Consider the following 19,814-nt stretch of genomic DNA (forward strand, 5'->3'; position numbering starts at 1 on the left):
ACACCAAAATCAGTCTTACACCTGTTTAATGTTCACCTTTGTTTTTTGTTGTTTTCCTTTTCTTTCTTTTGCTTCTCTCCCCACAAATCCCTGTGTGTGTGGGGGGGGTGGTGTTAGGGACTGAACTCCGGGGCTTCATATGTTCCAGGCAAGTGCTCTCCCACTGAGCTGCCTCACCAGCCCTGGCACCTGTTTTTGTAAACAGAATTTGGCTGGAGGACATCCACACTCACTGCATACTCTCTGTCCATTGTTACTGTTTTGCAATTACAAATCTGAGCTGTGAAAGATATGATATCATCTAAAAATTTACTATTTTTCAAAGCAAGAATGTGCTGACCTGTGTTCTATAGAGAAAGAATATTTTATGTTTACTGAGCCTCAAATTCCCTGTGTCCACTTTTAACTAGTAGAAATCTAGATTCTCAGAGATTTCTCCCAGGGGCTATGCCACAGCTCAGCAGAAGATGCTGGATTTCCCCCCAGTGAACATTCCATACTGGGAATGATGGCAGTCTCCATTGTATGGCCAGAAGCTTAGACTCCCTAAAGGCTAACTATGAATTCAATTTGGCCCTCAAACCATTCATTCACTTTACAGACACCTATCATGTGTCAGATGCCATTTCTGATGTGTTTGGGATGTCTTTGTCAACACACAGAAAAAGATCCCCACCTCATGTAGCTTATACTTCAGGAGACAGAGTCAGAATTATAAAACAAATTACTATCATGATTATGTAAGGGTGATAATTATTAAAGAAAATGTTCAGCTGTATTAAAGTGATTGGAGTAGGCCAGGGCTATTTGTGGTATTAAGTAAAATAATTAGACCAAACAGGTCCTAGAGATGGGGATGATTTATTCTTCACTTGCAAATGGGAGAAATAAAGGCAGAAATAGCACAAGAATGGTAGAAAAAGAAGATACTAACCCTTTGGCCTAGATTTCTCCCTAAATATTTTGCCTGCCATTTCATTTTTCTCAATGATATCAATGGCGAGGTTTTCAGTATTGTTCTCAATGAAGTTCACAATCTTCTGTTCAGCATCACAATTTAACACATTCTTTTCCATCAAGTCATGAAAAATGCCATCAAGCAGGTTCATGGCAATGAACTTTATCATGTTAACTAAAGTGTTCCCTTAGCTGTGGAACGATAAGTTATTAATATGGACAGAAGACATCTAATCTAGAAAACTAGTTGTCCTCAAGTTTTAATGGACCAAAGAATTTCCTGGGAAAAATCCCTACACTTCATTCCAGATATTCTAATTTGATAGTTGAGGAGAAAGCTCACAAATTTTTGTTTCTTTCTTTTTTTTTTTTTTTTAAGGAGAAAGGGGAGAGAGAGAGAGAGAGAGAGAGAGGGAGAGGGAGGGAGGGAGGGAAGAGTGCCACAGTCTGGCTGGGTGTGGTCAGCCACCACACACCTTGCAGATTCAAACAGCAACTCTTTATTCTCGAACTGTTACCGGCACTTTACACACATGTTCTGGGGAAATTCACGTTCTCTCTGAATCCCGCGAGAACTCAAGGGGAACTCAAGGAGCGGGCGCGCCTGAGACAGCAGGATACGCCTTATTCCCAGCAGGGTACACCTTAAACCTGGAACAGCCCTAAACCCAAGGAGAGGCCTAAACCCTGATCCGCCCTAAACCCGGATCCGCCCTGGTCCTTGAGCAAGGTCACCTTACATGAAATGTCACTGCAAATGACCTGGGTCAATATGGAGAGTCCTTCCTCTAAGCAACATTGGGTAGGCTGACAAAGAAATTGCCATGTGTCATTCCTACTTGGCAATGGCTCTCAGCAGAAGAGGAGAGAGAGAATCTTTTTTTTTTTTTTTTTTTTGTAGATGGACACAACACATGCCTTTATTTTTTTATGTGGTGCTGAGAATCAAACCCGGGTCCTGCCCGTGCTAAGCGAGTGCTCTACCGCTGAGCCATAATCCCAACCCACAAATTTTTATTTCTAACAATTTCTCAGGTGATGCCCAAGCTGCCACTCTAAGAACCACACTCAAAATAACACCTATCTTGTCAAGGCTTTTCCTTTTTCACAGTGGAAATACTGAGTTCAGAGAAGGGAAGCAACTTCACTAAAAAGCTTAGCAACAGCTAAGCTACAGCCTTTGTACCACCCAGGATCCCTTCCCTTTCTGTCATTTTCTGAATAACTTATTTAAAAAGACATTATATTCAATATGTGCAGCAATAAAACATAAACACATTACACCTATAAAATAATACATTTTTGTTTCAATTGCTAAGTCTGGTAAGTGGTTCTGCTTGTAGAGATTTAGAGTACAAACCATGGCTGGTTTACTTGCTGTTACAAATGAAAGGTCATACCGAGAGCAGAAATATGGAAGAAATGCAAATTACTATGCTCAATGCATGGCTTTTACCCTGGAAACAGAACACCTATGAAATGGGTAAGAATTTCAGGTCAGTAAGAGCCAAAATGAAAGACTTAAATCACAGGAAAAATCTTAACATAGGTCTGGATTGTTTACATTTTCTTTCTTTCAAGAAGCTGTGAAATATTAACTAAGATACTTTGTTTGTGTGCTCATTGCTGTGCTCCAAGCCACAATAGCCTCCTCTATTCCTAGACTAAAGCAGCTGTGTCTAGTGAGTCCTTACTACAAGCATCCTTCTTTCACCCAGCAGAGTTGTAGCTCCCTTAAAATAGTCACAAACAAAGAAAAACAAGCCACACCCCAGCCAGGAACCTGGACAACAAAAGCAGTGGAAGTGAAAGCAGGCTGAAAAATCTGCTTCCTTTCCTCTGGGAACAGTGTGTCCATGCTGACTAACTGGGGAATTCCAGCTTCCCAAATTATTTTGTTCCCTGTCAGGATAGAGTGAAATTTTTGCTCTTGTATGCGAACTTCATCTTTCATACAGCAGTTCCCGGGATGATAACATACACATTCACATGCAGATAAAAGTCTCTGTGTTCTGTGTTCCAGTCTATTTTCAGCAGTATCAATAGATCCAGTTAAACTCTATTTGCCTCTGCCACTACCAGCCTCTAAGGAGCAGGAAGGCATTCCTTCAGCCCAGGACTTGTGAATTTGGAACACTTTAGGGGAGAGGGAGAATGACAGAGAAGTGTCCAAAGGTGAAACTCCTACCACTGTTTAAAGCCCTTATGAATGATCTCTTTTTTTTTTTTTTCAGTCTCTCCTGTTCTTTTGTTAGTTTGGAATGCTATTTACCTTTGAGATTCATAAATATATTTTTGTTTATTAAATAAATTTTTTACTTAAATTTTCAAAAATGTGTACCTAATGATGGTCATTAAAATGAAATAATAGAGCAGCTTACACTGTGGAGAAAGGATTATCCACTTTGTTTAATTTCACAGTACAATGTAACCACAATTATATATTTACTTTGCATCTTTGTGAATTTTTTTCCCATATTCTTTTGTAAAGAATTCCAACCCAATGACTTAATACAACACTGATTTTATCACTGGCACACACACACACATACACACACACATACACACACATACATACATGCATATTCTTTTCAGTCTGGGTATTGAACCCAGGGGTTCTCTGTCATAGATCTTCATTTCAATTTTTATTTTTGATTTTGAGACAGGGTCTTGCTAAGGCTGGCTTCCATCTTGTGATCCCCTGCTTCAACCTCCCAAGTTGCTGGGATAACAGGCATGTGCCACCATGCTAGGCTAGTCTCTTTATGTCCTTTGCCTTAACTCTAAACTGAATTTATGAATTGGTTTTGGCTGCCATGATGCCCTAGATGGACTTCTTGAAGTTCTGAGTCCTGCTTTTACAAAACCTTGTGCACTGTTACTTTTTGGACATCTGTATCTCTATGTCAATAAACCTGGGCTAATTTGATAAAGGAAAAAAGCCAACAAATAGAGGAGAGCCCAGTGACCCATCCATTGTCATCTTATACCAGCCTTGAATCAGCCTTGAATCTCCAAATATGAAGGATCTTCGTCTTTTTGTTAGAGATGCCTACCTATGTGCCGGTGATCTCAAAAACATTGATGACCAGCACACAAGAAGAACCAGCCAGCTGACTGCTTGCCTTGTGAGCAATAGTAAATGGTTATTCATTAGACCATAGAATATTTGGATGTTTTGAGACTTAACAATAGATGACTGACAGGCACATATTGATCTTTAGCGTTTTCCTTTTAGTACTAGTATTGTATAATCAAATTAACAATCATTTCTTTTTGCATTTTTTATTTGTTCTAATTAGTTATACATGACAGTAGAATGCATTTTGACATATCATACATAAATGGAGTATAATGTCTTATTCTGTTTAAACATGATGTAGAAATACACTAGTTATGTAATCGCTAGAATTATGCTAGTTGTATAATATGCACATAAGGTAATAATGTCTGATTCATTCCACTGTCCTCCCAACCCCCAAACTTCTTCCCATCCCTTCACTCCCCTCTGTCTAATCCAAAGTATATCTATTTTTTTCCTAACCACTACAACCCCCTCCCTTTTTTGTGAATTAGCATCTGCATATCAGAGTAAATATTTGGCCTTTGGTTGTTTGGGATTGGCTTATTTTGCTTAGCATGATTCCATTTATTTACCAGCAAATGCCATAATTTTATTTTTCTTTAAGGATGAGTAACATTCCATTGTATATGAATACCACATTTACTTTATCCATTCATCTATTAAAGGGCACCTAGGTAAGTTCCATAGTTTAGCTATTGTGAATTTAGCTTCTATAAACATTGATATGGCTGTATCAGTGTAGTATGCTTTTTTAAGTCCTTTGGGTATAACTGAAGAATGGGATAACTGGAAAAATGATGGTTCCATTCCAAATTTTCTGAGGAATCTCCATACTGGTTTCCATAGTGGTTGCATCAAGTTGCAGCCCCATCAGCAGTGTATGAGTGTACCTTTTCCCCCACATCCTCGCCAACATTTATTGTTGCTTGTATTCTTTACAATTGCCATTCTGACTGGAGTGAGATGAAATCTCAGTGGAGTTTTGATTTGCATTTCTCTAATCCTTAGAGATGTTGAATATTTTTTCATGTATTTGTTGATAAATTGTATTTCTTCCATCTGTTCATATCCTTAGCCCACTTATTGATTGGGTTGTTTGTTTATTTGGTGTTAAGTTTTTGAGGTATGTATGTATCTTAGAGATTAATATTCTATCTGAGGTGCATGCAGCAAAGATTTTCTCCCATTCTGTAGGCTTTCTCTTTAGGTTATTATTGTTTCCTATAGTGTGAAGAAGCTTTTTAGTTGATTCCATCCCATTTTATTGATTCTTGATTTTACTTCTTGCACTTTAGGAGTCTTGTTAAGGAAGTCAGTTCCTAAGACAACATTGTGGAAACTTGGGCCTACTTTTTTCTCTATTAGGCGCAGGGTCTCTTGTCTAATTCCTAGGTCATTGATAGACTTTGAGTTGATTTTTTGGGCAGGATGAGAGATAGGGTTCTAACTTCATTTTGCTACATGTGGATTTTCAGTTTTCCCAGCACCATATGTTGAAGAGGCTACCTTTTCTCCAATTAATGTTTTTGGAGATTTTGTATAGTATTAGATTTATGTGGGTATTTATGTGATATGAGTATCTATGTGGGTTTGTCTCTGTGTCTCTATTCTGTACCATTAGTCTATGGGTCTGTTTTAGTGCCAATACCATGCTGTCTTTGTTACTATGACTCTGTAGTATATTTTAAGTTCTGGTGTTTTGATGCCTCCTGATTCACTTTTCTTGCTAAGGATTGTTTTGGCTACTCTGGGCCTCTTATTTTTCCCAAATGAATTTCATGATTGTTTTTCTACTTCTATGAAGAATGTCATTAGGATTTTAATAGGAATTGCATTAAGTCTGTATAACTCTTTTGGTAGTATGGCCATTTTGACAATATTAATTCTGTCTATCCAGGAGCATTGGAGATCTTTCCATCTTCTAAGATCTTCTTCAGTGTCTTTCTTTAGTGTTCTGTAGTTTACATTATAGAGGTCTTTCACCATTTTTGTTAGATTGATTCCCAAGTGTTTTATTTTATTTTTTTTGAAGCTATTGTGAATGGAAGAGTCTCCTTAATTTCTCTTTCAGTGGATTCATCAGTGACATACGTATAGGAACACATTTGATATATGGGTATTAATTTTATATCCTGCTACTTTGCTGGATTCATCTATTAGTTCTAGAAGTTTTCTGTGGAATTTTTTGGATCCTGTTAATATAGATTCATTTTGTGGGAAATTCTTCTTTTTGTATTCATATTCTTTTAATTTTTTCTTCTGATTGCTCTGGCTAGAAGTTTAAGGATGATGTTGAATAAAAGTGGTGAAAGGGGGTTTCCCTGTCTTGTTCCAGTTCTTAAAGGGAATACTTTCACTTAGAATGATTTTGGCTTTGGGTTTAGCATAGATAGCTTTTACAATGTAGAGATGTGTTCCTACTATCCCTTGGTTTTCTACTGTTTGGAATATGAAGGGGTGTTATATTTTGTTAAATGCTTTTTCTGCATTTATTGAGATGTGTTATTCCTACTGTTTGAGTCCTAGGTAGGTGAGCCAAGAGAAATGCTGCCTCACACTAATTCACCATCTTTGAGCCAATAATTTTGTTTTTAACTTCAGAATGTATGACAAAATTTTTAAAAAGTCATAGTAAGGACTATCTAGTTTTTAAATGGTTGTATAAAATAGATATCAGTGTATTAAAATTTTAAAATGTTTTGTTCGGTTAATATGTTTAAAAGGCAAGTAATTCAGTAGAATGGAAAAGCATATAATAAAAACCATCTTCTCCCCTTTACCCTCAGTCCCACATTCTAGTTGTAATTTCTCTGTTATTTCTGATAGTGTTTTATTTTTCCAGTGATAATCTTTAGAACACTTAATAATGCCTATTCTATCACTCTATCTCCTGATATATTAAGTAAAATAATGCCACTGACTACCATGTATGAAAAATGAAATGTGTCTCTATCTTGTTGGTTACCATGACTCTCAGCTTTTTTCTTGATTAATTTAGAAAATCGTCAATAATATATTCAAACTTCATTTTTCTTCCAGCAGTATTGCTCATTAACTTAAATCTTCTGTATGTAATTTGATGACAGCTGTCCCATGCCATTTTTCTCCATAGTTTAACACCTCCAATAATGTCATCATCTTATTTTTCATTACCTTCATTATGCAAAAACTACATAACACAAAATTTACCATCTTCACCATTTTTATGTGTTTAGTCCAGTGACATTGGACACATTCATACTATTGTGCCACAGTCAGCACTAGGGAGCTCTAAAACTTTTTTTTTTCATTTTGTACAACTGAAAATGTGTACCCACTAACTAATAAATGCTTGCTATGGTTTGAATATCATTTTAGCATGTTCCTCCAAAGACATATGTGCCTGAAACTTGGTTCCCAGTGTGGTGGCATTGAAATGGTAGAACTTTTAAGAGGTGGGGCCTAAGTGTAAAATAATTACACCATTGGGGGCCCACCTTTGTAAGGTATAAATGTTTATATCATGAAGTGAGTTGATTCTGGCAAGTCTTTTGGTTGTTATAAAGTAAGAATATGCCAAGTACTTGGTTCCCTTTCAGTTTCTCTTTCATGTTGTGATATAGCCATGGGGTCCTTGCAAGGATACTTTTTGGACCCTCCAGACATCAGAATCATGAGCCAAATAAACCTCTTTATTTTTAAAAGTACCCAAGCTCAGGTATTCAGTTATAGCAACATAGAAAGGACTAATACGTTCCCCACTTCTTCCTCTTCCTAGCCCCTGGCAACAAACATTCTACTATCTGTTTATCTCTGTGAATTTGACTATTTTAGGTATCTCATAAATGTGGAATCATACAGTTTTGTTTTGTTTTTGTGGATTGCTTATTTTCCCTCACATAATATCTGCAAAGTTCATCTGTAGCATATGTCAGAATTTCCTTCCATTTTTAAGGCTAAATAGTATGCATACACACACACATATTCATATCCACACACATACATATACATACACACACATTTCACATTTTGCTTATCCATTCATCAGTTAATAGATACTCAGATTGCTTCCATGTTTTAGCTATTGTAAATAATTCTGCCTATGAAATGGGTATGCAGATATCTGTTTGAGACTCTACCTTCTATACTTTGGGGTATACACCCAGAAGTGGGATTGCTACATTGCATGGTGATTCAATTTTAAATTTTTCAGAAACCACCATACTGTTTTTCACAGTGGCTACATAATTTTACACCCCTACCAACAGTGCATAGTGGCTGTAATTATACCACATCCTTGAACACCAATTGTTATTTTCTGTTCTTAGGGGGTTTCATGTTTTATAGTAGCCAACTTACTGTGTGAGGTGATGTCTGCATAGAGTCCAGAGGATACAGACTTCTCATCACAGTTTTAGGCACCATCTCTTTCTATCCTACTGCTGGAGGTAAGTCACAGCTGGTTCTCTTTCCTCAGTGAAGTGCAGATATTTTATGAGCCATAAGCTAAAAAATCCAATCCACTTTTCCCACTTTATTTTCACACACTCACCATGTTAATTGAAATCTTGTTGTCAATTGAGGAATACCAAAAGGCACTGTTAATTTGTTTTCATTTTTATTGAAATAAAAATGTTTAAATACATGTACAAAAGTGCTTCTTAAAGTTGATAAAGGAAGGCTGGGCTGCCTGTGGTTTCCTGCAGAAGAAATAAAGGAGAGAAGGTCAAGAGGTTGCAGCCTTTGTTCCACTTGTTACCATGACTCTTCCATTCTCTCCCATGTGCTTGCTGATACCCTTGATATCCACTTATGTCCTGTGTACTCTAGTCAGGAAATGGCACTTAAAATGAACTTTGCAAAACCTAAGTTATAGTATATCACTTCTCTGTTCAAAAGTACTTGAAGGGTTTTCGTTCTCACTCAGGACAAAACATAATTAATATTTGCTATGGGATCACCAAAGCCTTTGGCTCAGGCTCATCCCCATTTCTCTGAATCTGTCTCTGCCATTTTTTCCACTCTCATTCTTCTCTGGCTACACTGGTTTCTTGCAGCTCTTTAAACATAGCAAGTACATCTCTGCACCAGGGCATTTTTACTTGCTTTTGTCCTGGGGTGGGACACTTTTCCTGGATAAGAATCACAAGGTTTATTTCCCCTCTCTGTCCATTCTTTGTTCTGATTTCATCATTTCAAATAATGCTTTCCTGAATAACCTATCATTAGCAGTACAACCTCTACCTCTTGGTGTCCCCCTTCGCTTTTTTTATTTTCTACTTTACTCTTATCTCTCTGTGACTTATGATAAATTTGTGTGTTTATGAATTCAGATCCTGATTCTACTTATTAGACTATGAGATCTTTGAGGGTAAAGCTTCCATTTACTTTGTTCCCTGGTATGTTTCATGCATCTGTAACAGAACCTGATAGTGCTGACAAATATTAGTCAAAAAATAATTCAGTTCTCAAATGTGGTCCTATTGGATGAATTAGATAATAAAGCCTGTCCTGAAATATCTATGCAATTTTATGACTAAAGTGTCAGAAAGCAGAAATAAAAGATGAATTCAGTACATATTTTCAGTGTTGAAATAAATTTTAAAATAATGTGAAATTTAAAGTATGTTTTTCAGAGGGATCAATCATATGATAGGGTGTGATGATATAATGCTGTTGTGAGTAAATAAAGTAATCATTGGGTCTAAATTAATTTATCCACTTATCCACTCTAAAATATTTTAATCAAAAAATGTTTGAGGGTTAACATGAAAGCTTGAAGGAATTACTGAGAAGTAATTGAGGATCTGAGATATACTGTGAGTGATTTGTCATCTACAGTGTGAGAACAGCACAAGAACCAGAGCACACAGGGTACAAGTCAAGGATATATGTTGTTGTTTTCCAGAAATGAGGAATAGACCCAAGAGTGCTTTACCATTGAGAAACATCCATCCACAGTGGGTTTTTTTTAATTAAATATTTTTGAGACAGGGTCTTGCTAAATTGCTAGGCTGATATCAAACTTATAATCCTCCTGCTTTAGCCTCCTGAGTTATTGGAATTACATTTCCAGGATGTATTTTATATTGTTTGGTAAAGTAGCTCAATGCCACCAATGTGATACTTTTGGTCCACTCTGTGGACCAAAGAGCTGTTTCTTCCATATTCAGCTCCCTCCTTTGTTTTCTGTTTATTTTCAAGGTCTGATATCACATTTGGCAACACTGTGTGTGTGTGTGTGTGTGTGTGTGTGTGTGTGTGTGTGAATGCATGTATGTATATGTGTGTGCATGTGCATTTTGTGTATGAGACAGCTCAAGAGAGAGAAAGGGAATTGGGAGGGCTAATGAGAGAGAAATGAATATGTAACAATTTAAGCATAAGTACATTTGTATTTTAATAATTGCTATCCAGGATCTTTCATTGTTTATCATTTTTTGCCTTGGTTTTGCCTCCTTGATTGATTGATTGCTGTGTTGGTTGTGGAGGTAAAGGGGATTCAGATGCATACAAGGAGAATAAAAACTAGCAAATTATTACCAACTATGTCAACAAAGAATCCTAGGTTGATCATTGAAGCAATCAGGTGCAATTGGTCACTAAACCTCACCACCAATATGACCCTCCTACCTATTTCACTTCCTAACACCAATGCAGGACTTACAATAGCCAGGAAAGAGGTAGAAAGGTTTTGTCAAGGTTACTCTCTCAACAGTGGGCATCTGGGCTCGAACACCTGGTTCCTCAAATGAACTTCTTACCTAAAACCAAAAACAGCTCTAGATGAGATAAGCCTTATAAATTCACAGAAAATATTTTGCACCATAAACCAGAAAATTCCAGGAGTGGAAAGGACACTCCTGGGGCTGATGAGACCAAACCCATGGATATTCTACCTTGCTGATACTTCTAATCTTCCTGTCAGAATTGAGAACCAATCTAGGACTGTAATCTTTACTTAAAAAATAACAACTGCCTCATCCAAGCCCTTTCTATATCCATTTCCTCTCCTTTCTATTTGTGAATTATAAACCTCACCGTTAATTATTCCTGGAGGTCTGTTAATGAGGATTGGATTTAGAAGAGTCCCTGTTTTTAACCCTCACACAGGATGACTCCTCAATTTGAGGAGAATTGATTCACAGGATTGTCTTCAAGACTTGAATACAGAACAGCTTTCACTTCCACCTCTGCAACAAGCTGACCTCTGAAATCTTGTCTGGAACTGATCAGTGAGATCTTCCTTACCCTAAACACACTATTTTTGGTCTTTTTTCTAGGAGCATCCTGAAAGTACTATCTCTAATTTTTATTCATCCAACAGGTCTTAACTTTCTAGGTTCCTATTTGCAGAAACCCTGACTTGTTACAATAGAATATTCTCCAATATTCTCATAAGTACATCTCTTTTCCCAGGGAAGTATTACTGTCCTCTACAGTATTAAATTTTAAAACAACCACAGTTTCCTGTGTTATTTAATTAATTTATTTATTTTTAGTTGTTGTGGGACCTTTATTTTATTTATTTATATGTGGTACTGAGAATCTAACTCAGTGCCTCACACATGCTAGACAACCGCTTTACCGGTAAGCCACAACTCCAGTCTCTCCTATGTTCTTAATACCAGTCCCTCCTCTGTAAAAAAAATGAGCATTCATTCATTCATTCATTCATCTATTTATTCAATTAATATTAATTGAAGATCTGTTTGGTGCATGTTGAAATGTTCAGCAAATTCTTGCCTTCATTAAGCTTTCATGTGAGTGAGAAAATACACATTAAAAAAGCCAAAACACGTAAATAAAATATATACTGAGTGGATGGCGGTAAGTACTATAAAGAAAAATAATTTAGGAACAAGGGTGAATAAGGAATGTCCCAAATCAAGGAAGAAGTATTAAGTCTCCCTTTCCTGATCATTCCCTTTAAAGAATGCATTTATTCTCTTCCACATGTTTAGGTCTTTCTCTTTATGGATATCATCGTAATCTGTAATCACATACTTCTTTCTTGACCTACTTTTCTTAATACCCATATGTCTGACAGCAATTTAAGTCCTGTGTGGTCTTAAGCTCACAATAAGTTTCATTTACCCCAACATCAACAGGAGAGAACCCATCCCCTTGTAGACCACCCAGTATGCATTTATAATAAATTAAGCAATGAAAGTTAATGTCAAATACTTTTCATTCTCTGAATTCTAAGAACTCATAGCTTTCTATCCCATAATATAAAGCTTAGATTTTATGTCATTTTGTTGTACTTTGATCTCCCACTGTGGCACACTAGCTCCCTTTTCTAAACCTGATTTTAAATACCTGAATGACAGAAAACAGGTACTTTTTCTTGCTTGATACAGTACATCACTGACATGTGAAAGTTGAATAACGATATTGTTCTTTATGAATAAATAAATGGCTGAATTGAAAAGGAAAGAGAAGCTTACCCTCAGAAATAGTTCCTCGAGGTGATTGCAGCAGGAATATTTCTGGAAGCATTTGATAAGTTCTATGATGAAGGGAGAGCCCCCAGTTTTGTATCTCCAGGAAATGTTATCTGTGGAGATTTAGGTGTTATGGTGTCATGCCTTGGTCTGAGGGCTTTCGCTATTTGCTCTGTTCAATTTTTTTTTGTGTTTTAGATTTTTTTTTCTTTTTTAAAACATAGCTTAGGAATTACCTTTTACAGGTTTAGGGGAAGACTTTATCATTCCCACATTAACATCACAGGAAATCCATAAACACAGAGAATATTAAAATGAATAGAGAAAAAAAGTTTCTGGAGGGGAGGTATATGTTTATGTCATAGATTGTGGTGATAAGTTCATACTATCTCCAAATTCATTAAGTTCTATACATTAAATCTGCACAGTGTTTTTGTATGTCGATTTTGCATCAGTGAAAATATTTTAGAAATAAGAATTGAGAGTTTGCAATTTAGGGAATGTGAATGTAAGGCTTCTAAAATGTTTATCTGCAGCCAAACTACTAATTGCTGTTACCTATTATTAGACTGAATGAGCCTCCCCATGACATTATCTACTCTTTTAAAAGGGCATCCACTTTCCTACTGGAGCATGTAACAGCATCATACATGGACAATCAAATTGGAAATATGGAGAAAATGACTTGGAGTTGATCACATGAGATGGGGAGACCAGTTCTGGGGCTCATAAAATCTCCATTAAAAATGTTAAATAGATTTAGTAGAAAATGATATCAGTCATATGTGCTTAAGTGGTGTGTAGTTAAGGGGATTCCTTGTATTGGGTTGCTTTAATATTTGGGCATATCTTTGATTGTAAGTGTAATATTGAAAATAAAAGAACATTTTTTAGTGTTGAGGCTAAGAATCTCTGACCCCCAGCACAGATAAGATTTATGTAAAATATATCAAAAGCCTTCAAAATGTCTCTCAGACTACTGCTGCACAGGGCCTATCTTGATTTCCTACAATCATTGAAAAGTAGCCTTAGGACCATAAATGTCTGTCTGTAACTGAAAGACATACGTGGGGTTGATGAATAGAAAGCAATGAAGTCCTTCTCCACATGGGTCTTGTAAACACCATCTTCATCCAGGTTCATCTGAGAGTATAAAGAGCTGTCTTCCAGGGCTGGAGAGTCTCCAACCCATGTTTCGCCTCTGTTTCCTGTAGAGACATCAACTATCTGCACCCTGTGCCCCCCTCAGTATGACTGTCACAATTGCCCACCTTGTTCTTCTGAATGTTCACCCAATTAGTTACACACACCACTGTCTCCAGAGAGAGAAGAGTGAGAGAGGGCATTATACCAACAAAGAATTAACATATCACAAAAAGAAAACAAACCATTTTTTTAAGAAGAATAAAGAAGGAGTTAAAGCCTTATCTGCATAGTTTCAGAGTACAGCTATCAGTTTTTAGTAAAATTATTTTTGCTTAAAAGAAAAAAAGAGCCAGGCATGGTGGCACACGCTTTTAATTCCAGTGGCTCTGCAGGTGAGGCAGGAGGATCAGTAGTTCAAAGCCAGCTTCAGCAAAAGCGAGGTGTTAAGCAACTCAGTGAGGCCCTGTCTCTAAATAAAATACAAAATAGTGCTGGGGATGTGTCTCAATAGAACAATGCCCATAACTTCAATCTCCAGTACCCAGAAAAAAAAAAGCAACAGTAGCTCCCAATAGCCACCAGGAAACTAAAATTTAACTGCTATCCCTCATGTCCCCTAAAAAACCTACTTACTTCATCATCAATATTATATATAAACAGGGTGCTGTTGTTATATAATGGTTCCACTTTCTTTTTAAAAATTATTTTGATATATAATTATTAACATATTAACAGTACAAATTAATTGATTTCACTGAAACATTTCTACACATGTATATATTATGTCAATTTCCCTTCTACCCTCTTACCATTTCTTTTTATCTGCTCTACACCCAGATCCCTCTTTATTCCCTGATGATCCCTCTTCTTTTTTTTAGTTCTGTTTTCTTTTGTTCTCATTTATGAGATAAAACATGTGATACTTCTCTTTTTGTGTCTGATTATTTTGCTTAACATCATGTACCCAAGATGGATCCTTTTCCTGCAAATGGCACAATTTTATTCTTCTTTATAGTTGAATAATATTCCTTTGTATGTGTGGATATATGTGTTTTTGTATACATATATGAAAGTGTGTATATATGCATGTTTTCTTCATCCATTCATCTATTGATAGGCACCTAGGCTGATTCCATATCTTAACTATTATGAATAATGCTGCAATAAACACAGGAAGCAGCATTCTCTCTTTTGTATGCTGACCTCATTACCTTGGGGTATAAGCAGAGGCTGGAATAGTTAGATCCTACAGTAGTTTTACTTTTAATTTTGGATAAATCTACATACTGTGAAAAACATCAAATTACCTGGAAAGAACAATTGAGAGGAGGAAAAATTGAATTTGGACTCCTAACTTTAGAGGTTCACTTCACAGTCATCTGACTTCATTATTCTCAGGACTTCATCCTCCCAAGACCAGAACATCATGGCAGAAAGGCATAGCAGAGGAAAACTTTTCAGCTCATGGCAGCCAGAAAGCAGAGAGGGGAAGAGAGGAGGGGACCAGGGAGCAGGTAAACACTTTCAGGGTGTCCTCCAATGACCTACTTCTTCTAACTAGGTCCCACCTCCCTGTAGTCCATTCAGCTATCAGTGGATGAATCTAGCACATGGACTAATCCTCTAATGAGATCAGAGCCCTAATCATTGCTTAAAATCCCTATCTCTGAACCTTGCTGTATTGGGGCCACGCTTCTAATGCATGAGCTTTGAGGGCCATTCTAGTTCTAAATCATAACAGGCTCTTTTTTCTCTCCATCCTTGCCACCATTTGTTATCTTTTGCTTTGTTGGTAATAACCATTCCACTGGAATGAGATGGAATATCAATGTAGTTTTAATTTGCATTTCTGTTATAGAAAAAGTTGTTGAACTTTTTTATAGGCTTTTTGTTCATTTGTACTTTTTTAGAAAAGTATCTGTTCAGATCATTGGCCCATTAATTGGCTGAATTATTTGTTCTTTTGTTGTTACTTTTTTAAAGTTCGTTATATATTCTGGATATATATTCATCCTTTTTCAAAAGAGTGGTTGGCAAAGATTTTCTCCCATTCTATAAGCTGACTCTTCACTCTGTTGTTTCCTTTGCTATGCAGAAAGCTTTTTAATTTGCTGCTATCCATTAGTCAATTCTTGCTTTTGTCAGAAAATTATTGACTCTGACATTATCTTGTAGTATATCTACCATATTTTCCTCTCATAGTCCATGTCTTACATTAAAATCTTCCATTCATTTTGAGCTAATGTTTTGCAGGGTAAAGACAAGCATCTAGTTTCATACTTCTGTGTGTGGATATGAAATTTTCCTGGCTCCATTTGTTGAAGAAACTATCTTTTTTCCAAAGTATGTTGTTGGCACCCTTGTTGAAAATCAGATGGTAGTAGATGAGTGGATTCATTTCTGGGTCTTTGATTTTATTTCATCCTTCTATATGTCTGTTTTAATGCCAATATCATGCTGTTTTTGTGGCTTTGTAGTATAATTTGAAATCAGGTATTGTGATTCTTCCAGCATTGCTTTTATTTATTTAATATTTTGCTTGTTTATTTATTTATTTACTTTTTGCTCAGGATTCCTTTCCCTATCTGGAATATTTCATACTTCATAAGAATTTTAGGATTGTTTGTTTTTAGTTCTGTGAACAATATCATTAGTATTTTAATTTTGTTTTGTTTTTATTGATTTGTTTGTTCAGTACTGGGGACTGAACCCAAGGACACTTTACCACTGAACTATATCCCCAGCCCTTTTTATTTTTTTTTTTATTTTAAGGGTCTGGCTAAGTTGCTTAGGTCCTCACTAAGTTGCTGAGACTGGCCTTGAATTTACAATTCTCCAACTTCAGGATCCTAAGTCACCGAAATCATAGATATTTTGCCACCATGTCCAGCACTAGCAACAGTGTTTTGGTGGAGGTTTCTTTGAATCTATAGATTATTCAGGGTAATATTGCCATTTTAACATATTATTAATCCTCCACATTCTTGAGTGTGAGAGGATTTTTCAACCTTCTAGTGTCTTCTTCAGTTACTTTTTCAGTGTTTTATTATTTTTCATTCTAGAGGCCTTTTACCTCCTTGGCTAGGTTTATTTGTAGATATTTTATTTCTTTTGAGGCCATTGTGAATGCAATTGTTTTCCTGATTTCTTTCTCAGCAAGTTTTTATTGTTGTATAGGAGGACCGATTTTTGTATGTTGATTTTGTATTCTTCTACCTTACTGAATTTGTTTATCAGTATTTGTGAAGACTTGAAGGTTTTCTATCTGCAAATTGAGAAAATTTGACTTCTTCCTTTCAAACTTTCAACCCTGTTGTTTCTTTCTTTTGCCTAATTTCTCTGGCTATAATTTATAGTACCATATTGAATAAGAGTGGTAAGCATGGATATCCTCTTCTTGTTCCTAATCTTAAAGGAAATACTTTCAGGTTTTCTCAATTCTGTATGGTGTTGACTATGGGTCTGTCATATAGCATTCATTATGTTGAGATATACTTTTTCTGTATTTAATTTATTCAGGAATTTTTATCAGGAAGGCAGATTGAATTTTATCAAAGGCTTTTACTGCATCAATTGAGATGATTATGTGATTTCATACTGGATTTGATTTATGTGCTTTATTATAGTTATTTATTTGGATATTTTGAACCATATTTGCATCTCTGGAATAAATTAACTTGATCATTGTACATGATCTTTTAAATGTGCTGTTCAATTTGCATTATTTTATTGAGGACTTTTGCATTTATGCTTATCAGGGATATTCATCTGTAGTTTTATTTGTTGTTGTGTCTTTATCAGGTTTTATTAGCAGGATAATATTGGCTTCATAAAATGAGTTTGAAAGGGTTTCTTCCCTTTATATTTTATGAAATATTTTGAAAATCATTGGTGTCAATTCTTTTTAAAATCTGGTAGAACTGAGCAATGAATCCATCTAGTCCTAGGCCTTTCTTTGTTGGAAGTCTTTTTATTATTGCTTTAATCTCACTACTCATAATGATCCATTTAGGTTTTTATACACATTTGATTTTGTTTTATCAAGTCATATGTGACTAGAAATGGCCCATTTCTTCTAGATTATCTAATTTATTGGCTTATGTTTTAAAAATGTTCTCTAATTATCCTTTATATTTTAGTGATATTTTTGTCTCCTTTTTCATGTTTAGCTTCATTTAGTTCAATCTTGTCTTTTGGGGGGGCAGAGGTCAGTTTAGCTAAAATTTTGTTTTATCTTTTCAAAGAAACAATTCAATTTTTTTGTTGCTGTTGATACTTTGTACTATCTTTTTGTCTTCATTTTTTTCTCCTCTGATCTTTATCATTTGTTTCCTTCTATTAAATTTGGTTTGATTTCTTGATATTTTAAGCCCTTGAGATGTATGACTGTGTTATTTATTTAAAATGTTTCTGTTTGTTTCTTGATGTAGGCACTCGCTGCCATAAACATTCCCCTTAGTACTGCTTCTGCGATGTCATACAGGTTCTGGCATGTGGTGTGTCCATTTTCACTTGGTTTTTATATTTTTACATTTCCCATCCCTGATTTCTTCAATAACTTACTCACTGTTCATTCAAAACCTCCATGTGCATAATATCTTTAGTTTTTCTTGCTGTTAATTTCTAGTTTCATTTCTCTGTGATAAGATATAAGAAATTATTTTAGTTTTTTTTTTTTAATCTGTAAGGACTTGTTTATGACCTAATAAGTGTTATATTTTGGAATAAAGTTCCATGTGCTCCTGAAAAGAATGTGTTCTTCAAATGTTGGATGAAATATTATATAGATAATTGTCAAGTCCATTTGATCTATAATGTTTCCCTGGTTTTTATTTTTGGTGGAGGTAGTGTGTGTCTGAAAGAGCTATGTATTGGTGAGAGTGGGTCAGTGAAGTCACTCACTATTATTATATTAGAGAATTTCCTTACTTTCAAATGCATTTCATTAAAATGATTCTGTTCCAGAGTTTTAATATTTATGCTTAACAGACTTAGAAATTCTGGAATTCTCTTTCATCACTTACACTGAATTAAAATTATATAAAAATGTCTTCACTGAATTAGAGCAAATTATAGTCCATGCTTTTATAATTATGTCAATATGAATCCTAATGTTATGTATAACTAAAAAAATAACAAAGGGAAAAAAGTGAACAAAATGTCTTAACTGACAAGAAAAATTCTCATAATACCACTGTAAATGGGATTTTCTAATAATTAAATTTAGTTTATGTGCAGTAGATAAGGCCTATGATTATTTCTGTAGACATAAAACATCCATCATAGTGTCCTGCACACCTTCAAAATTATTTTATCTTCCATCTCAGAACTCACCACCTCTGCAGGCCTGCACAATGATGACCTTGGGTTTGTCTTTAAGCGCGACACAGTTGCAGTTGTTGAATATCTGGAAGATGCTGTCATAAGGTAGCACATCTTCATTTTCCTTACTATGCATAGTTCCACAGATTCCATGAAGGGTGCCATGAGACATAAGCACCAAGAACATGCTGTCTGAGGATTTGTGCTCTGGTAAGTCAGCAAATTTCTTCAGCTCTAACTTCATATCCTGTGAAAAGGCCAATTTCATACTTTAATAAGAGATATTAAAGTCAATCTGACTTCCTAGATTCACTACAAGCATTCAAGGAAACACACATAATTTTTATCATGGTATCTTTACATAGTGGTTACTCAATAATGATAATTGTTTTATTTTTCTTTCTCAATAGGACAGTAGGTTCAAACTTTCTGATCTTGATGACATATTATAAACTGTCTTCTTAATGTATTATATATTCATGAATGCTACTCACAATATTTCTTCCTTTCTCCCTCTATCTTTTCTCTCCTTAACTAACTGGAGTCTTATGTTTTAAATGCATCATACCACTTTCCTTCTTAACTCCTTCCTATACGCTTAAACTAAAATAGAAAGCTTCTGGCCTGATTGTATTCCACTCTCCAGCTATACTCCTGCCCTTGCTTGTCTTGCTGGTCTCTTTCCCATACTATATTTATTCTCAGCTTAGCCCTTTCAATTTCTAATTAATTATTGGGGTCAGGACCCATGCCAATCATTTTTTTGTCTAGATGCATGTAATTAAGGATATTTGAAGTTGAAAAGAGACATAGAGATCCTGGGAAATAGTAGACTAGAGGGATCCATCTGTATGGTAGCTATTCTTAGATTGAATAAG

General features: G+C 35.6%; 1 protein-coding gene across 5 annotated transcripts in view; it reads right to left on the reverse strand.

Annotated features, from left to right (window-relative positions):
• Positions 1 to 8,622: 8,622 nt before the first annotated feature.
• Positions 8,623 to 19,814, reverse strand: part of LOC114088898 (caspase-4-like) — a 28,870-nt gene continuing 17,678 nt past the window's right edge. For 3 of the 5 annotated variants that reach the window (XM_071616655.1, XM_027930637.3, XM_027930641.3), the window contains 5 exons: positions 18,949 to 19,183; positions 13,536 to 13,676; positions 12,472 to 12,581; positions 10,689 to 10,785; positions 8,623 to 8,721 (listed from right to left, as the gene is read on the reverse strand). In XM_071616655.1, coding sequence (XP_071472756.1) covers positions 8,720 to 8,721; positions 10,689 to 10,785; positions 12,472 to 12,581; positions 13,536 to 13,676; positions 18,949 to 19,183 — 585 coding nt within the window. In that variant the 3' untranslated portion in view covers positions 8,623 to 8,719. Of the gene's footprint in view, positions 8,722 to 10,688; positions 10,786 to 12,471; positions 12,582 to 13,535; positions 13,677 to 18,948; positions 19,184 to 19,814 lie in introns of those variants that run through there. The other 2 variants (XM_071616656.1, XM_071616657.1) reach the window with 2 other exon arrangements.

Source organism: Marmota flaviventris, chromosome 9 (assembly GCF_047511675.1).
Source record: "Marmota flaviventris isolate mMarFla1 chromosome 9, mMarFla1.hap1, whole genome shotgun sequence".
In the NCBI taxonomy this organism is placed as follows: domain Eukaryota; kingdom Metazoa; phylum Chordata; class Mammalia; order Rodentia; family Sciuridae; genus Marmota; species Marmota flaviventris.